At 32.1% G+C, this 22,050-nt stretch overlaps 1 protein-coding gene across 5 annotated transcripts in view; it reads left to right on the forward strand.

The window, feature by feature from the left end:
• Positions 1-22,050, forward strand: part of LOC118187670 (BTB/POZ domain-containing protein 10-like) — a 270,159-nt gene that overhangs the window by 241,747 nt on the left and 6,362 nt on the right. For all 5 annotated transcript variants that reach the window (XM_085809831.1, XM_085809832.1, XM_085809833.1 and 2 more), the window contains 5 exons: positions 6,364-6,466; positions 11,678-11,798; positions 15,034-15,131; positions 19,074-19,173; positions 19,273-19,383. In XM_085809831.1, coding sequence (XP_085665957.1) covers positions 6,364-6,466; positions 11,678-11,798; positions 15,034-15,131; positions 19,074-19,173; positions 19,273-19,383 — 533 coding nt within the window. The remainder of the gene's footprint in view (positions 1-6,363; positions 6,467-11,677; positions 11,799-15,033; positions 15,132-19,073; positions 19,174-19,272; positions 19,384-22,050) is intronic.

Genomic DNA, 22,050 nt, shown 5'->3' on the forward strand with positions numbered 1-22,050 from the left:
TTACTAAACAATCATAGATCCTTTCCCAGATTTTACTAATCAAGTCTTGCTGGCCTAAGATGTAATACTTTGATAAAGAAATTCTAAAAAGGTTAGGTTTTTTTATTTCAGTAATTCTAAATACTTTTAAAAATTCGGACTATTACAAATTTTATTAAAACTCATACTATGATTCAAAAAGGTGCTTCAGACCGAAGTTTTTAAATTAAAAAGAAACTGTATTTGATATGGTAATGAAGTTAAAATATCATTGCACCTGCTTAGACAATATTCAATCTAAGAATGCTACTATTTTAGAGAATTCTATGCATTTCAAATAAAAAATAGCACAAATAATTATTATATATTCAGATTATACACGACTAGTGCGTCATTCGCCAACAACATACATTCAAAAAACAATAAAAATAATAATAAAAAAAAAAAAAAAAATACGTCGAAAAGGACATTTCTTTAACGTTTTGTGTGCTACCTTTATTTATTAAATACAATGTTCTTTGCACTTACACCATAAAATTTAGTTCAATAGCAATGTCGATAATTTTAAAACGAGCATATATTTAGAATTTCCGGTACACAATTCCGCGCGCTAGAGATAAAAAGGTTTCCACCCCCGTAGAGTGTTGCTATTGCTTGGTTTGAAATCTTTGAGATTGTTGCTCAAAAATTCGTTAAAGTTTTATGAAATAGATAATAAAACAAATTCCAAATTTCAAATTTGGTCTTCCATATGCCCATATTCGTAGGAGGATTACGTCATTCAAATTTGGATGGCCTTTTTTCAAACCTTTTTTTTATCACAATGCGAGAAATATACATACATTTAAGCAGATTTTCATTATTTAATTATTTCAAATGTAATGCGGGACTAATAACATTTGGTGGCAACAGTCTGAAAAGTGATTCGCCGTTTCTAGTGATTCAACGCAAAATCGCAAAAACGAAAACTGTATTAGTATTTAAAACAATAATCTCTCACGGACTATTGTTTTAAATACTAATACGTCCCTTTGGACTAATAAATAAAAATATGAAAGGTTTCAGATTTTAAACTACGTCCAAAGGAGCGTTTTTAAAGTTTTGTGTGTTACCTCATTAAATATCATGTTCTACGTACTCAAACCATAAAGTTCAGTTCAACAGCAATATCTCAAAATTATTTTAAAATGACCGTATCTTAGAGTCTCTCGCGCTGGAGATAAAAATAGGATTTTTTTCGTATGGTGTTGACATTACTCGCTTTGAAATCGTATAGTTTTTTAATCAAAAATTCGTTGAAGTGTTATAAAATATGAAATCGATAATAAAACAAATTTCAAATTCAAATTAGGGCTTCCACATGCCCATATTGTATGCAAGATTACATTATTTAAATTTTGATAGCCGTTGTTTTATCACAATGCGAGAAACATGCGTACATTCATGCAGATTCTTCAATATTTAATTTCTTTAAGTATAATACAGAGCGATAATATTTAGTGGCAACAATTTGAAAAGTGATTCGCCGTTTATAGTTTTCAATGAAAAATGCCAAAGCGAAATTAAAAGTCCTTCAGGGCAAATTGCCCCTTTAAACTAAAAATAAATATAAAAAAATAAATTTTCGTGCTTCTTTTCTTAATAGTATTTCGTTTTATTTATTTACTGCGGTTTTTTTTAACTGAAATTTGTTACTTTTAGAAAAGTTGCGGGTTATATTTCGGACATTCAGTTGTTAGGCTGTAGGTTGGTTATTTTAATAATTTATACAGCAAAATGCAGAAATTTTAACACACCTTTGCCTTTATGCTTGTAGTTATTTTGCGTTGAACAATGCAATTACAATTATGTAAGAAAATCAAACTCATTGAATGTTTTTCTAATAAAAATCGCATTGAAATCAATGTGCATAAAAAGATTTGGAATATTTGAAATGAATTTGAACAGAACTTCATCAAACCAGTATAAGCCACGAATATTGTTCCAAAATGAATAAATAATTCGCCATTATTATTTTTACTATCAAATTAGATTATGCTTCATAAACCCGTTCAAAATACGCTTATTATAAATTACTGTTGATGGCTAATTTTTATTTGAATTATTGCTTAATTATGTTATTCTTTACATGTAATTATATATAATTCATATTAAATGCAGTATTAAATTAAATGCAGTAATTAAATGTGCTTCGTTTCGGTCGAATAATTAAAATTTATAACTTGTCGGTTTTAATTATGTATCTATATATCCATAAGTAAATTTGTTTAAATATTTCCTAATGCTATTTTTTAATTGAATTCAAGAGCATTTCGCATATTTCTGAACATTCAATTTAAAAACTAAAGGATATTTTATGAAAATGTTATCTGTTTAAAGAGAGTATTGAAAAAAACATGCTTACATGCTACTTTTTTATTTCGCAAAGAATGTCCACGTTTGTTTGTTTTTATAAACCACTACAAGCATTTTCTTGGCGATTAAACATATCGGTCTAAAACGAAAAAGAGCAACCCTCTTTGCCTCCTACTGAGAACTGTCATTTAGAGATCTCCAGGGTTCCAGAAATAAGGGGGGCAGGAGACATCTGCACGGCCGCTTTAAGGCGGTCATAACGCTTTCGAGGTCTTCACCGACCGCCTAGAACCGTCAGTAACGCTTTCGAACACTTTTCCAGTGACCGCCTAGAAGCGTCCGTAACGCTTTCAAGGTAGGCCGTCTTGACCGCCTAAACCCGGTCATAACGCTCAGAGGGTTAAACAATCGATTTAGAATTTTTCTTTGAGATAGCCAACGAACATTGGTAGGAAAAGAAGCTGGATATTCCCATTTCTTCACATATTTGCGAAAAAGTTGTGCATTCAGAGGACGGTTTTTAATGTAGCAACGATTTTCACGTTTTCATACAGAACTTTCTGTAGCTCAGCGGGCATCTTGCATGTTGCCAAAGCCTCTCTGTATATGCAACAATGTGAGGATATGACATTTGGGGCAACATTTTGAATTCTTGCAACGAGTTCTTATTTAATTCCGACTATATTTTGCTCCATTTGTGCTTATTCCAACACATCTATTCCAATCAATTTATTTTAGTATTTTTTTATTGTTACTTCCTGTCAAACCCCACATTACTTTTCAAGACTGATTTATATCCTTAAGTTTATTTTCAAAAAAAAATCTATGAGTTTATCTTTGTACTGATTATGGTTTGTCTCAAAATGACACTTTAAGTTACATGGTTTCATGCTTTCATTTGTTAGATTTTCAAAACATATGACGCAATATGGAATAGAATCATTTTCATCTTCGGTCCATGAGAATCCAAATTTAAGATATTCTTTGTAGTACTTGCGAGTTTTCCTTGCTTTGTTTTTAACAGGTTCTTTCAGAATTGAAGTTTATTCATCATTAATTTTATTATTTCTTGTTAGTTTATTGCTAATCATTACTTTCTTTCGGTGTAGTAGTTCCAGATTTCAACCAGCATACCATAACCTATGTTAGAGACAAAAATCATATTTTATAAAAATAATCAGAAACAATGGGACTTTCTAAAGCACATGACAAACCTTTCCTGTAAGAAAAATTGCACAAAAGCTAAAAATACAGAAGCGCCTGGAGAAGCCACTAACTACTAATGAAATAAGTTGTTTATGTAACGAAGTGTGTTATATTCACACCATGTCACACTGGACCATCTCGCGCCTCACAAGACTGTCTTGATTTGACTCGGCTCATGATAATGTAGAATTAGGCAGGTAAGCAGTGCGTATTCCGAGCAAACTCAGGTGCAAAGTATACCCCCGCCAAGCTCTTTCTGTACCTCTAGGGGTCCCCCCGGGGGTTCACTCAGGTGAATGCCTGGGAAGTACTGGTTTAGGATCTGTACCTAGGCAGTCCCAACCACGGGGGTATAAAAACAGACTTCACAGAAGGCCTGAGGGCTCTCAGGACAGAGTAAGGCTCGGCAGGGACCATACTGGTACTGCCTTGTCTGCCCTTGCTCTGTGGGGTCGCAACATGGTAGATTGTTTTGTGGGTAGGGTGGCACTAATCCCGTTTGGCAATGTACCTCAGGTCGGGAGCTCCCTGCCCCTCAGCATTGTACCCATACTTTGGAAAAGACTGCTTTAGAGATAGGACCAGTTACATATTTCTTGTGAAAAAGATACTTGGTTCAATGGTGCAATCAATTGTTGAAAGGAAAGAGGCAATAATTCAGAATGAAACTGACTTACCTTCCAACCCAAGTGTGGTCACAAGAAGTGGTTGAAAAATATTTAAGCCAGGCAAGCTGACTTTATAAGAACTTCTGAACTATTTATTTATAATTTTTTAGTAGGTTGTAATTTTTATGTTATTGGGTTTAAAAGATAAGTTTCATTCGTTTTCAAATTGTTTCGCAAGTGTTTTGAATTAATTAAAATGTAGTTATTTGCCTTACTTTGTAATATGCAATCAAGGCAAAGGTGGGACTATTTTGTGAATTGGTGTTTTGATCATGGCATAAATAAAAGTGCACATGCCTTAATAATAAAATACATAAGTTTTCATACTTTAGAATTTGGCAGTGTCAAAAAATGTATTAGGTGGTTATGTTTTGAATTGGGTTCTAAAGTTTATGAAATGTTTATTGTACATAAGGCTGTTTTTTCCTGAATATACATACTGTGAATAAATACATTCTTTGTACATGCTATTTTATTCACCCAGCTCTAACAGTATCTTCATTGGTAAATACAAGTTGATTGCAAAAATGTTCGTCTTGCATAAGTTTTACTATGAAAAGGCAGTAATTTAGACTTTGCAACTCATCAGTAGGCTTCAGTGCTTGCATGCTTTGCAATTTGTAAGTAGTAAATTGCAAATGCAATTTTTTTCTCAACACAGTCCAAACAATAGACTGAGGTATCCTTTCATGACTAGCATAAACTGTCGATTTCTTTGGACTGCATAAAAAAAAGTCTCTCGCACTCTTTCACCATTCTGTGCTGAAACACCTGTTTTGCCATGGACTTTTCGCTTTACACAGGCAATCAGTTTCCTGCACCTGGTTGTAGCACATTTTGATACTCTGAGATGTTGGTACTTTATTTGTCTTGTACTTCCTAAATTCATGCTGAACAGTGGTTATTGACTGACTTTTTGCAAAGGAGAGCACACAAAAATACAGTCTCTTGCTTAATTGTTTGACTGCTGCGTAGCGCAAAAGTGCTGCATTCATTTGTCTCGAAAACCGCGATGCAGCGCTTTCGTGCTGCGAGTTTCAGTGTGTCTTTGTTGCTCCGTGGGTGTGAAGGTACATAGTCTGACCTCATGCGTACTTTGTAACACGAGTACATTCTAAAATAACTAACTGCGTCGCAGTTTTCAGGACAAATGAATGCAGGGCTTTTGCGCCGTGTAGCAGTTAAAAGGGTTAAATGCCATTTCTACTTGTTTTCAAAATTTAAACAACAGCTTAATGACAACAGTGCTGCCACCTGTTGCAAAGAGATAATGTTACAAACTAAAAATTTACATTTTTCCTTTACAGTGACATATTAATTATAATTTTCTGCTTGTAATTATGGAAAATATTAATTTTTTGTAATCAGGTGATTCTTTCCTGTTAACCCTGTATTTATGTCTATCTGCAGCATATCTTTAAGGCTTAACTGAATCCCCAATAAATAAATTCCCACATATACTTACACATATACTTATCGGAAGAACAAATCTGTTATTTTTAATTCAAACAGCACTCAGTGTAATCTTTTGCCTTAGAAAATATCATTTACATATTTTTACACGTGGAAAGAAATTTTTATTAAATTTCTCCTCATCGAGCATAGTTGTTTGAAATCTGTAATCATAATATAAACATAAAATGTTACCTTGCTGTTTGGTATCCAAGGGCTAATATTTACATCACACCCAATGAATGTGGTGTGGAAACATGTCTGGTATTCATTACAGAGCTTTTATCGTGGTGGTCCAAGATAGATCAAGATCATTTACCACATGGTAGACGTGTTCTGCATTTTGCACGGTGATTTGATGAAACTGCAGCATCTGCTGGAGAGCTCCCACATCTTCTGTAGCATGTGTGATCCATGTCTTTAAATTTGTAATTTGGTCATGCAGAGTATGCATCTGAAGAAATCAACATAATGCTTCCTCAGCATTGCAATCATTCATGTAATACTACTTCTTGAGTTCAATGCATTGCTTTTGGGGAAGTCTCCTTTTTCTGTCCTGTAAGATGCATATTGAATTTAAAAAACTGTGAATTCACACTCTTTTCATATTTTGAGTTAATTGTGGGTATACTATATCATATAAGTATAGAATGTACTGTTGTAATTTCAGTATTCTTTATAAATATAGTTTTTATCTTTCTAGAATGTTTGGATCTGGTTTGGAAAATAATTTTACCCGACCAAATGAGCGAGGTGAATATGAAGTTGCTGAAGGCATATCAGCTACAGTTTTCAGGGCAATAATGGTAAAAATGCACCTCTATTAAAACTTGATTATAAATATTTTTAGTCTTTTAGTAAGCTCTAGTGTAATTTTGATAACTGTGTTGGAATTTTCTAATAATTTAACCGTCTTCTGTAATGAAATGCAACTATTTCAAATCCATTGATTTACTTTTTCTTTTTGCATTCATAATTATAGAGCAGAGATGCCTAAGCCTTTTGTGAACATGAACATCTTTTTTAATATAGGTGACTTGCACTCCAATAGTGTTCAAGAAAAACATAAAATAATAGTATATTTTAATAATACATATCTCATTGACTTAAATACATCCATCAGTTGAATTGTCAATATTGTAGCGGAATATATATATAATTTTTATTATGTATATGTAACTGATATTATATGTGCTTCACCTCATAAATATATGTAGTTTCTTTGTTCTCAAGGGGAAAAGAATGGTTGCAGGCTTTATTTCTGTAAATTTTGATTTTAGGTATATATTTCATATTACAAAATGTTCTAAAATAAGATAGAGAATCCAAAATAAGAAGTTACACAGTAGAAGTCCAGAAATCCGCAAAGCTTGCAACCAGAAGTTGTGCGGATTTTAGAATTTTGCGGATTTCAGGACAGAAAAGATAAATCATGATATTCAGACTAAAAGTGCAAAATAAAAAGGCGTATTAGATACATTTAATTAAATTATTATATACATTATTGCAATAACTTATATGAGTTAAATTATTATTGCATATATAAATTGATTATATTATTCATTGTATTATACATACACAGCATCGAGGTTTGCCGATTTCACCTCATGCAAAGATTTCCGGTTGCGGATTCCAGTGTTAGAATCACTGTTGCTGTAAAATTTCAACAGCATTTCTTTATTTTTCCATATATTATACACAATCGTATCACAATTCCATACGATTCTGCTATAAACCGATTCTGTATAAAATGCACCATCTCCATCTTTTGTAGAATTTGCACTTTTTGCTTTACCATCAATGCAACGTGTTTACGTTTTTCAACGCTGCAAGAAGTAAAATCATGAGTGCGTTTCTTATCTGTAATTGTATTAAAAAGGGCTGAAATTTAAAGTATTCTTAATTTATCCACAAAATATCCGGATAAAAAAAAGGCAGCACTAAATAATCTTGTGAAATAACAAAGCTCAGAAAATACAACAACGTGAATCGTGAACTTGAAGGAAGAGTTGAGTGAATCGTCTGTTTTCGTACCTCGATGCAGATTAGAGGGGGGAAAAACTTTTATCATGATGTCAGTAATTTGGTATTTCTGTTATGACTCATTATTATTTGGTAATTATGACGTCATTATTCGGTAAGTATTTTTTCTTCGATATTTCATACTCAATGTTGCGGTTTCCGGAACCTATAAACTGAGTGTTTATATTTTGAGAGGCAATGTGAATTTCAGGTCGGCGGATTTTCGGTATTTGACTGTATCACTGGGTGCATTCATAAATAAAAAGATTCACAAATGATGGATACTATACAATCTACTAGCACTGAGAATACTGAAAAGGAAAGAAAAATTGTTTATAGGAAATATAAGGAAAGTTATTTATCATTTGGGGTTTACTTGGAATGGTGATAAAAATACCCTCAACCTCAATGTGTTGTTTGTGGTGAAATATTATCCAAAGTATAAAACCATCATTTCTTAAAAGATATCTTGAATCTAAGCATGCTAAAGTTAAAGGATAAATTTGAAGAATATTTTAAGAGGACATTATTGGATTTCAAAAATAGTAAACAAGTATTGAAAGGTTTTGCTACGTCGAGTGAAAAAGCTTTGGAAGTTGGTTACCTAGTAAGCCTAAGAATTGCCAAGACTCAGCAGGATCACACTATTGGAGAAAACCTTATATTACCAACAGCTAAAGCTATCGTTTTAGCAGTATTTAATGAAAAAGCAGCTAATGAACTTAATAATATTCCAATATCAAATGATACAGTAAGTCGACGAATTCGTTAAATTGCAAATTTCATAAGGGTGACTCTTATTCAAAACATAAAACGCAGTGAGTATTTCACATCACAATTAGATGAAAGTACTGATATAATGAACTTTGTTCAAATATTAGTTTACATAATGCTTTGAAGAAGATAAAAGAATTTTCTAAGAGTATTTAGTTTGCGAATCTCATCATGACAGAGCAACTGAAAATGAAATTTTCAAATTAATATACAGTTTTATGTCTGAGAACAATATTCCTTGGAATTAACACTACCATATGCAGCGATGGAGCTCGGGCTTTAACAGGAAAATATTCTGGTGTTATTTCTCAAATAAAGAAAGCTACCCTTGAAACTAAATTTACTCGCTACTCCATTCATCGCAAAACTTTAGTACCCAAAACAATTCCTGAAAACCTGAAAATTGTTTTGAATGAAGCTTGTGAAAATTGTTAACTTTATTAAAAGCCAAGTTTTAAATTAAAGAATATTTACGTATGCCAAGAAATGGGCAGTGAACATGAAACGCCTTTATTACATTCTGAAGTAAGGTCCAGAGGCAAACTTTTAAATCATGTTTTTGAACTTCGATCAGAAATTCAAATTTTCCTGTGTCATTCAAAATTTGAATTGCAAAAATATATATTAGTGAATTATGGTTGGTGTGTTTAGCATATTTAGTTGCTATTTTTTGAAAGTTAAATTAATTAAATTTTGAATTACAAGGACAAAGTTTCAATTTGTTTATCATTAGAGATAAAATAAATGTCATGATAAAAAAATTCGAGCTAATCAAAGAGGAATTGGATAAAATAATATTTTAAGCTTTTTACCACTTGAAGTTTTCTAACAGAAAATAATTTGAAAATAAAAGAAGAATTAGCATCTGACATTAAAAATCATTGTTTTTCATTGATAAATAATTTCAACATGTATTTTCCCGGGATTATGAAAAAAAAAAAACGTGAAGAAAAAGAACAATTGATAGAAATTTCATGTGATCGAGGCAGTGTGGTGAGAAACCTGTTTGGACTGCCTTCATTTATTATCACGTCTGTCGAGTGGGTTTCTGGAGCCGATGTTATGACTGAATAACTAGCTGCACCAGAATGCAAGGAAAGTCTCTGCTTTCATCCTGGTGCCAACCAAAGACAAAACAAATGAATATTCTTTCTTTAAATATATTGACTGATGTTATTGACTAAAGGGGAAAAGGCAATATTAAAAAAATATATTTTTTAAAGTAAGAAATTCTTTAATTTTTGGGCTGTGGACATTATGCAGATCACCTTTTGTTTACATAAATTTTATCTGTAAAGTTACATGAGCACGAACATTACACGAGCGTGTACGGTAATAGAATACAGCATTGCTGAACCACCCTATATTTTGGCGGACCCTGACATCTGAGATCAATATTTATGGGTAGAAAGACTATAGTCTCTTTTTTGGAACACCTTACGAATCTATTTGAAAATTAATTCATCGTAAATTTATTATTTTTTATAATATTAATGTATTTAATTTTTAAATGGTTATGTGTTACAACTGAACTTTATACTTGTATTTTTGATTACTATTTCTTTGAGCTTTAGGAAAAAAATTAGAATGTGTATTGTATATAGAAAAGTATTTCTATATTTTTTTTAAACTTTAAAAATTTCTGGAATAAACAGGCTATATGAAGAGGTAAACTTAAACCCTTATTACAGTTTCAAGCAGCAACAGGTTTTGCAAATTAGAAAGCAGCTGAAGTCAACTGAATGTGATTCTGTTATTATAGTTGTAATCCTCTGTAACACAATGAATGTCATAAATTTTATCCTAAAATGATGGGTGCTTGTGTTTGGAAATCCTCAAATTCTAAGTTAAAAAAAAAGTTTGATAGAATTGCATAATTGCGCACAGAATAAGAACTAAAATCTCTTAATTACTTAATTCAATAAAACTGAAGTTTACAAAAAGTTTAAATTAACTCTCAGTTGGCTGGCAGCCTTCTTATGGCCTTATATTACCCCTTTCTCACCAAAGGGAGTCAAAAATGTATGAACTGCTAGAAAGTTCTGAAAAATCTGTTCTTGGCTGTTAAAAATGCATTTTGTGGAAATTTTCAAAATGTCATCTAGCTTGGCGAAAAATAGCAGCCAGATATCTAAAATATCTGTCAGATCTGATGGATTTTAAACAGGCTTTGTGTCCAGTTCTGTTGAGCTATTTACATATTTCCAACATGTATTTACTCAGAATTACAAATTCTACTATAGGGAAGGGGTTGATCTAAATAATGCTGCCTACTTGCGAAAGTGTGCCAATCAGCCATCGAGGATGTCCAGGCATAAAGGTACCAACAGCAATAAAGTTCAGGTTGTGTTGTGAAGAAAGCACCTTCATCAGGCTGCCAGGACCCAATATGAAGGCCTTTATTTTGTAAAATTATTGCCAACTTGCATAAAGGTGCCAGTATCTTTAAGACATTTTATGAAATCGTCCAGACAGCAGGACTTGAAAATTCCTCACTTTTTTTAAATGCTCTAAAGAGTTAGATCCAAAAATTATGAATTTCCAATGAGCTTACTGCGGTGGGGTAAAAAAATGAATTTAATGGCCTTAGATTATCTTTCTAATTTTTTAGTATCATTAATACTTTCCTTCTTATGAGTTAATTTATTTTGCTGCACCAGTTGTATAGTTCTGATTAATGTTTCATCTTTTTTAAACTTTTGGTATCAAGTCTCATCCATCCCTGAATCCTGTGAAATAATAGACCAGTTAAACCCTTAAAAATACAATTATTTACACCAGATTAAATGTTTATTAAAATATACAATAAATGAATGCAAATTTTCAACTAAGTAAGGAACAAAATAATTAAAGGTGAATTTTAAAAATATAGTAATACAAAACAATAATAATAAATGCAAAAACCAATGTATCCAGTTTTCATGCAGTAAACTAATGTAACATTTCTTTACTAGCTACTTAAGCAATTTGATGAAAATTAGAGTATTTTAGACAAGTTTCTGCATTTTTCTGACTTTTCCTTAATTCATAGCAACTCTTGTATTTATTATACATCAATGAAATTGATCTGCATTAATATGCTATAAATTCTTTGCATGATAAGATACAAAGTTATATTCTGAAATTTTTGTTTTCTGAGCCATATAGTCCTGTGAATAATTATTTTTGAGTGTGTTATCGTGAAAGTTATTCTTAACAAACGCTATTCCCTTCTGTTGTAGGATTACTATAAAACAGGCATGATTAACTGCCCACCTAGTGTATCTGTTCCTGAACTTAGAGATGCTTGTGATTATTTGCTTATTCCGTTTGATGCAAATACTGTGAGATGCCATAATTTAAGTAAGAATTTTCATCATATTTAGCTTTGTAAATTATAGATCATTGTGTTATAATTTTTAAGTTGATGTTGTTATTGATTAAAACATAAGAAGCTTTCAAGTATTATTACCATGTTCTTATTTATAGGGTTAACTCATGTTAAGCATATATATTATATTAGAAGCATCTGTTAATTACAAGCATGCTGTAAATGCTCATAGAAATGACCATTTGGATATATTTAAAAAAATATGTATAACAAGTGTTAGAGAAAATATTTTTGCCTTTTAAATTTCTCACATCAGTTGCATTTATAGTTTGAAAGATATCTAAATATCCTATGTCTTCTGCCATAGCAGTACTTGCTAGATTGCATGCGTGATAAATGATGTGCTAACATAATGCAGCAGCCTTAAAATTTCATGATATTCTTATATAGACATTCTTAAATTAAAAAAATAAAATTCTTCATAAGTGTTGCAGTAACGTAGAAACATATGCAGATTATTTAGAATTTTCATATCTTTTCTTAGTGCACTCAGAAAATGTATTTAAAAATAAATATTGGAGAAGCATCATGTACTCAAAAACAAACACAAGTGTTGGAGAAAGATGCAGTAATGTACTCAGAAACAAACACAAGTGTTGGAGAAAGATGCATTAAAATTCATTTTTTATGATTTACCGTAATTTCAGCTAGATAAGCCACGGCTTATACGTGTTTAAAAGTTGAAAGGTCTGTGGCATATCTGCCAGAGTGGCGTATCTGAGGGAATTTTATTTTTCTTCTGTCCTTAAAACTTCACTAGTTCAGATTTCAAGTTATGCACAAGCAAAAAAGAATTCGCTGCAATATTCTAACCTCAGATTGCACTAAGGCAGTGCAATAAGTTCAAACTCGCCTAACTAAGGTAGGTGGTGCTCTCTGTAGAGACACTGTAATTAATGCCATGTACTTTCTGCTGAACTCCATAGTTTTTCTGGAGTTTTCCTCTGAATTTTAATGGAAACAGCTGCGTTTGCTTGCCAAGTGCTGTGTTCATTCTTACACGTTTTTACTACTTTGTAGCTTGCTTTTTGCTTGCCCTATCATTCGCACTTTAAAAATATTATTAATATTATGGCTCCTACTCAAAGAAAAAGATATACAGCTGCTTTTAAGCTTTCCGCGGTGAAGAAAGCAATTGAAATTGGAAATTGCTCTGTGGCTAAAGAATTTCAAGCTGGCGAGCGATGCATTCTACAGTGGAAGTCCCACCAAGAAGAATTAGAGAAAATGCATAAGAATAAAAGATCTCATCAAACTGGTGTCATAGCTTGGTCTGTTTTGGAAGAATGGACATTAGAGCAGAGAGAAAGTGGACTATCAGTATCAACAGTTAGAACTTGCCTTCAAGCAAAGGTAACTGCTTGACAAATGGGCATTAAAAATTTTGTTGGAGGACCTAGTTGGTGTTCCAGGTTCACGAAGCGAAAGAAATTACCTGTCAGGACCAAAACAACAGTTGGACTAAAGCTTCCATGGACTGGCTTGAAAAAACGATAGCTATTTTGGGGTACATGTCTAAGAAAATTAAAGAACAAAATTTGAAAAGAGGGCAAATAATTAATATGGATGAAGTGCTTGTTACTGTCCTTGGAGCAGAACTATTCATTTAATGCTTGGCGTTTAAGGTTCATGAAGCAAAAGAAATTATGTCAGGACCAAAACAACAGTTGAACAAAAACTTCCTGTGGACTGGCTTGAAAAAAAAGATAGCTTTTTTGGAGTACACAACTAAGAAAATTAAGGAACAAAATTTGAAAAGTAGGCAAATAATTAATATAAATGAAGTGCCAGTTACTTTTCAATGTCCTCCAAGCAGAATTGTCCGTTCAATATGTAAAAAAACTATTTTAGTGTTAACAACCAGGAATGAACAGTCTTCTTTTATTTGTGTTTTGGATTGTGCCGCCAATGGAGAGAAGTTAATCCATTTGATAATTTTCAAAAGAAAAATAATTCCGAAAGGAAACTTCTCTAAAGGAGTTACTGTTTGGGCCAGCGAAAAAGAATGGATGTGCAAAGAAGTGATGTTGTTTGGGCTAAGAGAAATTTATTGGAAAAGGAAAGGTGCTTTTTTCCAACCCCGAGGACTCATTGTTCTGGATTTGATGCGATCCCATTTAGCAGATGCAGTAAGATCCGAAGCAAAAAAAAAACTTTGCACCTATGTCCGAGTGATACCAGGTAGGGTTACAAAAATTTTACAGCTGCTGGATCTCACTATCAATAGAATTTTCAAGCATGAACTACAAAAGAAGTGGAAGGAATGGATGCAAAGTGGACTCCGTTCCTTCACAAATTCCTGACGAATGAGAAGGCTGCCTTATGGGTCGATAAAACATGGCAATCAGTCTGAGCCGATACAATCGTACCAGCTTTTGCTAAATCGGAAATCGTCAAAAATGAAAGGGAAGATAGGGAAGTTGAAAGAAGTGACATAGAACAGACTGGTGAAATTGACCCTAATGTTCGTTTGTTAAATTTATTTAATTCTGGCATCCGTAAGTCAGATTTTGAAGGTTTTGCATAAATAAATGTAGTTTAATTAAAAAATACTGTTTATCTAATTTACACATTTTTTTTCATAATATGGTAATTTATGGTGATAAACGAAGTTTACCGAACCCATAAAAATTATATCTTTTAGAAATCATCAGAGTGTTTTCGTCAAGTGCAAACTAAGATTATTTATTTATATATCATTGATTATATTTATGTTTTCAAATGTTATAAAATCGATGATGATTACATCAATATGGCTGGAAATTACTGAATAAATGAATATTAAGTCCCATGTCTCGGAATGCTTGCTGCTTATCTGATGAACTTTAATTTTTTAGTCAATTATCATGTGTGCGCCATAAATGCCAGGGGCGGCTTATCTACCCAAAATTATGGTACCTTGTCCAGCTGCATTTAGATTGAAAAAAAAAAAAAATGAGACAGGATTTTATAATGCAAAGAGGTATAGTATGTGAAAAACATGGAGGATGATTGGAATCTTTTGCTGTTAGTTTGAAATATGTCGACTTTCTTGAATATGTCAAATGGTGTTAAATTAAAAGTAAATATTTTTGCAAATAATTATGTTTTTTTCCTTTTATAAATGATGCTGAACTACTTTGTGTTAACTTTCATGTAGACTAATTTTCTTTTAATTATCAAGTATTATTTTGTATAAAGTTAATATAATCACTTTTTGCATATCAGGGGGTTTTCTGCATGAACTCTCAAATGAAGGAGCAAGGCAACAGTTTGAAAAATTTTTGGAAGAACTCTTGTTACCTGTAATGGTAGCTTCAGCCCAGGTAAATTTAGAATTGGCTGCCTTGTTAATTGTGCTTTTGTTAACATGTTTTCCTATACTTTTTGTATGCATGCATGCAAGTGTAATGTAAACTTGCAGTGTATTTTTGAGATCAGTTTAGGTAATTTATATCAGCCTTACAGTCTGAATATTACAAGTTTGATTGTGAATTTTAAGAATTTCATTATTGTCATAATACAATGTAACATTTACTTATTTGCAAATTATGTAACTCTCTCTGTATCTGAAATTATGCAATTATTTTTATATACATTTAACAATAAATTTGTGTGTGATGATTAGTATTTCAACACAAGGGGGAAAAATGCCTCCATCTGAGCTTGTCTCTTTTCCCCCCCACCCCAAGCATAAGAATTTCTTTGATACTGAAGAATATTTCTTCTCTTTAAGTCACAGGGGAACTGCCTGTGGCTCGTAATTTTTTTTTTTTTTTTTTTTTTTTCCCCCACTATGGGGAGTTATCTGCTGTAGATGGATTTGGAAGTTGAATGTTGCAAAATTTATCTCAAGCTGTTTTTGGCTTATTGAAATTATTCAGTATTATTTAAGAAATAAATACTAGCGTACTTTAAAAATATAAATAATTATGTGTGTAATTACATGTGAGAATCTTGCTTTTATTGAACAATATATGTTTATAAAATTTCAATCCAGTTAGCACATCAGCAGAACTATAGTTTATAGGTGGTGGTGATTAGTAGAATGTTTTAAGAGGGATAATTTTAATTCACAAATGCTGCAATTGGTGGTGGTGGTTGTAGTAACGTTTTTGTATAAGAAATATATTTATAAATGTATGCTATTTAATGTGTATTCCATAGCTTTAATATAAAGAAAACATAAGAGTCAATTTTATAAAGATTTTTTGGATGCAGCTGTTCTGTATAATACAAGATGTTTAAATTACAAGATTCATGTTTCTTGAGCTGGTAGACAAGGCTGTTGGGTGAAGCTAGGGATGACTGTCTTACCTTAAATAAGATAAACTTAAATCATTCTAGTTTTTTAATTATAGCAAAATATTATTTCATTTAAACTAATATTAGTTGTTTATATATATATATATATGAAATGTATTTTCTCATACATTGTGTTGTGCAGCCAGGGCAACAGGAATGAGACAAATTTTAGAATATAAAGTGATACGTTTATTTTAGCATCTATCTGACAAGTGTTCCTCCTGTACCTTAAGGAGAAGTCCTATTTATAGATATGTGTGTGTCATGGTGCTCATCCAATCAATGATATTAATTGAAATCACGAGGTGACGCTATCTTCCCAGCAGGAGTGTTCTTAAGGATTTTATGTAATATGACAGATTTATGAGTTTGGGATTTGGCAGGCGTCAACATATTAATATAATTTATAATAAAGAAAGGATTTCGCCAAAATTTAGGAACGAATGCAATTTAGGTAGAGAATCGCCAACACATTATTAAGCAATATGATTAGAATTTAATCAATTGATTTAAAAGTATCATTACACACACACACACACACATATATATATATATGCAGGGAAACATCTTATTTCCAACTGCTCCCATAGAAGACTACTGAAAATACTTCTGACAGTCCAACTAAACGTGTATCTTGAAAATCCCTGATAGTCATGATGTGTAAGATGACCACCTACTATATTCTTGTGTGTATAAGCCATTCTCTTTTCACCAGAAGGCAGATTGAAATCGGATATGGCTTATACATGCAAATGATTAGAAGTAGGTACATACAAACATGTGGCAACTTAGTAGTGCATATTTGATGACTGAATATAAAGTCCATTGTTGTTGGGTGAATGTTACATAGAACTATACAAGTTTAGTTGTAGTTGCTGGTCATATGAAGGAAAATGTCAGGCAAATGATTTAGCTACAATGTACATTTTAAATTGCAAATTATACAATTCTCTGATCCGCAGCTGTAAGGTAATGTTTTATCATATGTGAATGAGAAAAGTACTGGATATGCTGAACTGTTGGTATGATGTTTCCAAGCTTGTAAAGAAGCTGTTTGGAGGGAGATAAGCCATGCTTTTTGAGGAAGTGCAGAAAGGGAGTGCAAGTTTATTGTTTAGGAGTGGTTTGTCACGGCATCATAGCACAAAAGTTGCATAATGCTTTGCAGCAAACTTGCGTCACAAAATTTTGAAATTTGAAAGAGATGTTATTTGCAAGTGACAAGCTAATGGGGTATACATTGTCTGAAATCAGGAACATGGATCAAACAAGCCATTTCCTGGGACATACTTATGTCTAGTACAGTTGCACCAAAAAGCTGACATCCAGTAAGAACTAAGACTGCAGGTAGTGAGAAGCAACAGTGTACAGTTTTGCTGGCTGTTCTGGCGAATGGAGAAAACAGTCACGATATATTTTGTTAAAGCTGTACTCAAAGACATAGTGCAAGGTGTTGTGCATGCACAGGAAGAGGGCTGGATTAAAGATAATTTCAAATTGGATTAGCTAAAAACAGTTTGAAATAGAAGATTTAATGGTTTGCTGAAGCCCAAGAGCTTGTAGTTTGGGACAGCTTTCAGTGTCATTTAACTTGTCGAGTCAAGAGGAAATTAAATGATTAAAAACTGATATAGCTGTGGTTCCCGGAGGTCTAACTTCCATGCTCCAGCTCCTTGATGTTACTGTTAGTAACTCTATTAAAAGTTCATTCTGCAGGCTACAGTTATTAGATGAGTACAGGAAGTCATGACATTATGCTAAAAGGGAATATCGAATGTCTGAGTGTTCTCAGCTTGAAAAAAAATGTCAAACCAGAAACAATCATTAAAGCATTTTTTTAAGAGTGGAATATTCGCTGCTGTTGATGGTTCTGAGGATGACATGTTGTGGTATACCGAGACCAAGTATACAGGTGGTGCAGGCAACCACTCTAATAGAACCAACTGTGGCCGTGAATAAAAGGTAGTAAGCACGGAAATGTGTTCCTTTTGACTGATAATAAAAGTCTTAACTCAGTGTGTGGTAAATATTATTTTCATTTTAGGTGCTTTCACACCTGCAAAACAAAAAGAATATTGTAGACGGTAGATAGGCTATGCATGGCTTGTCCACGAGAATCCCCTCCCCAAATAAGAGGTAAAAATTAAGGCTACAGCTTCTACATATAAAAGTACAATATATAGAAAACCAAAATTGTCTGCAATCATAGTTGGTTGACTTAGAATGGTTTCATTGCAAATATGTGCGTGTGTGTGTGTGCATGCACTGATCAACTCATATTTTGTTTACCCTAGCATTTTAGCACAAGGGTTTTCACATAATTTACTCCTTTCTCAAGATGTTCAGAAAAGCAAGCTAAAACATATCCATTCATGTAGCGATTGTTTCCATCTTACTAATTAATTTGCTTGTGGAATTTTGGTGCATGAGCTGTGATTGATAAACTAATCATAGTGAAGAGCTTCAAGTCCATTGTTGGTTTTCAAGGTAATTGCATGTGGGAAGACAGACTGAATGGTAATGAAGACAATGACAATACGTGATAATATACAGATGATCTGCAGGCTCTGACAGATGACACAGACAGCACTTCCAGCAGTATTAAATGATTTGAGGCCTGGGGATCAGCGGTTGACTTATTTATGAATATTTTTCATTTGTTTGGTACTTACTATAATTGCGTCCTTTGAAAATTAAGTTATTCACATAATTTCTCCTTCTCAATTTTCATATGATAAAATTAGTAAAAAGGGGAATACGTGAGCATATATGTTGTTTTATATACAGAGAGAGAGGAGTCAGCATGCGTAAGGGCAGCAAAATTTTCTTTGTATATGGATCTCAGATGCTCCATGTGTTGTCCCTGTGAGTTATTGAGTATATATTTAAGTTTGCACTTTATATGCAAGTTTGTTACCCCATGTAAATTTTCTGATCTTATGTGTTTACTTTTCCTTCCATAGCGTGGTGATCGGGAATGTCATATAGTCGTTCTTTTGGATGATGATGTTGTTGACTGGGATATGGATTATCCTCCACAGATGGGCGAAGAATATTCACAAAGTAAGCTACTATGTGTTTCTGCTGCAAATTATTCTGTCTATTTTGAATAAAGGATATTATTTGAAAATTTAATTTTGTTCTTATCTTCATTTTTTATAGTCATATACAGCACTGCTACGTATAGATTTTTTAAATACATTGAAAACCGTGATGTTGCAAAACAAGTATTGAAAGAAAGAGGTCTGAAGAAAATACGTCTAGGCATTGAAGGTATGAATTTTCCATAATAAATGTATTATATAAGATGTCATTTCGTAATGAAGTTCTTTTCTAAAGCAAGAATATGTTGGACTTGTTTGACTTTGAATTTCTTTGATCAGGAAATTTTTCATCATATATCTGTATCGATAAGTATGGTAATTTCGTTCAAGTACATAAACAGTATGATTATTAATCATGAAAATGTTATTGAGGAGTAGGAACTGAGTATAGTTATCTTAAACAACTTTGATCATCAGTAATTTTAACTTAATTAATGATATCTGCAATTTTCTAGTTGATATTTGAGAATAACTATTTCATTTATAAGCTTGTATTATATGTAACGTAAAGAAAATCGTACTACTGTTCTGTGAAGATTAATGTTAGCTTTATGTAGAGCAAAAAGTAACCTGAAATGTCTGATTTTCTGTCTTTCTTTACTCTCGCATGTGTTTTAGAAATATATGGAACTGCATTTGGATAGATATTGCTGTTTAATTTATCTCATATTTTCCTATTAACTTTTATTGCTTATGATCACCTGTCCCCCCCCACACACATACACATTCCTAGGTATTTGCAGATGGAAGGCTAATGAATATAATCTGTATGTCATATATTCACAGGTTTTATTATTTTGTTCCAGTTTCAGACTTTTTTTTTAATTAGGGCGCAATTTTTAATAAAAGAATTTTAGTAAGGCATTTTGAAGATCCAAATGTGTAGTATTTTTTTTTTTTTTCTTTTTGTGATTAAATAACTGCAAATGAATAAATTGCAAAGTGCACTGATATTTTCTTTTCTGACAATAGTTATGAACTAAAAAGTATAAAACTGAACAAATATGAAATCTTATGATGCTTTCATAATTCGCTTTTGACTGTTCCTAGATTTTTGTAACATTTTTAATGACTAGAAGAACTTTTCTGCTAAATTCAAGAGTACTTTTGTCCTTGTGCAGTGACTACAGTGGGATATGTCCAAGAAGGGCACGTTGTGAATTTCCTCCTTCCAAAATGAGCAGTTAGATGTTACATTATTTAACAAAAGATTCTTAACTATAATTATACTAGCAAAATCTAGCAAAAGGAAAAAAAAGTGAGATCACAACAAATGTTTAGTTATATTTAAATACATTAGTTCTTAAGCTGCATTTTTTTTTAATTTTTCCATTTTTATGTATGTATTAATTTATATTTTATATGTGCAAATGTGTGCTTGTTTAGCATATAAATCTGAATTGAAAATGCATGCACTTGTACACTATTCTTGTAACTCGAAAAACATTACTTGCAAAATAAGTTGAAAATGATATATATACAGAGAAAATTAAATTTTATCTCCTTACTCGGTGCTGTGTAAGACAGTTTAACTGTAGAGCTTATTAATTTTTACTTCTGTATTAAAAAAAACTCAATACTTTTTTTTCTTGTATGTAGGAAAAATACCAAAATCTTGCTGTCAAGCTGCAAGTACTTTAGAGATATAAAACCCTTTTTTTTTTTTTTTTTTTTTTTTTTTTTTGTATGAAATTTTTCAAAATATGCTTTCGTGAAATTTCTTTAAGAAACTATATTAGCAAGGTAGTCAAAAAGGGGCCACTGAATTGCTTTTTCTCTGTTTTCTGGACCTGCTCAGGTGGACACTGACTGATTCCCCACCAAAAAAACTTTTCCTTGACAAAGCAGACGTGATTTTTATTTTTATCAAATGGCTTCCTTGATGTGTGAATGGCTTCTGAGAAGCATTCGTATTTAAATTCCTTGAAGCTTGAGTGATTGCAAGACTTATTGTTGCAAAAGCAATTAGTCAGACACTAGTAAAATTTGTCATAGATATTTCTCCTGCTGAATTCTTCAAATCCAGAAACGGGCGAAAAGTTAATTTTATTCTAAATATACAAAAAAGTGTATATAAAGCAAAATAATCCTGGCCACCCATTGCATATTGTCTTCTCAGCTCTTTGATTGCATGTGAGGGGAAAAAATATTCCCATGCTGCTTATGTATAACTTGTTGATATAGTGAAGCATTTCAAAAAATAGCTTCATATGGAAAATTTTTCTGTAAAGAACAAACAGACTGTAAACTTGCTTCTGTTTTCTTCATATCCACAAAAAGAGCATGAAGTATTATTGTACTCTTTTTGTGATGTATTACATTTAATTTTTTTTTTTTTTTTAATTTCTAAAATTGTTCTCTCCCTTTTCTTAAAATACACAAATAATTTTCCAAATATATGTGACCTATCAGTGCTAAGATCTGTAAGATTGATGGACTGGTAATTTCAATGGAGTTCAGTTCCCAGCAAATGGGCTGATTGCAGAGTTTTTGTGTTTTTTCGCTATATGTAACGCAATACAAATTGTTACAAACATCCTGTGTGAGACATAACTCCTTTTAAACACATAGTCTTCGAGTGTTTTGTGGTATATAATGCTAATGTAAATTTGCATGATATAAAATTTCATATAAAAATTAATTATAATCGTTAGCAGCAGGTTTGTTGTGTATTATATTTTATGAATACATGGCTGCAATTAATATTGAGAATACTGTTAATGTTAAAAATATTGTTTAAGTTAAAAACAGATCTCATATGTAAGGTGTTTTATATGATTTTCCATGTATTATTCTTGCTTTCAGATTTATGAATGTTCAAGTAATGAAATTTTAT

The sequence above is a fragment of the Stegodyphus dumicola genome, chromosome X2, assembly GCF_044657685.1.
Source record: "Stegodyphus dumicola isolate Sdum_Otavi_A_Nest chromosome X2, ASM4465768v1".
Lineage (NCBI taxonomy): Eukaryota > Metazoa > Arthropoda > Arachnida > Araneae > Eresidae > Stegodyphus > Stegodyphus dumicola.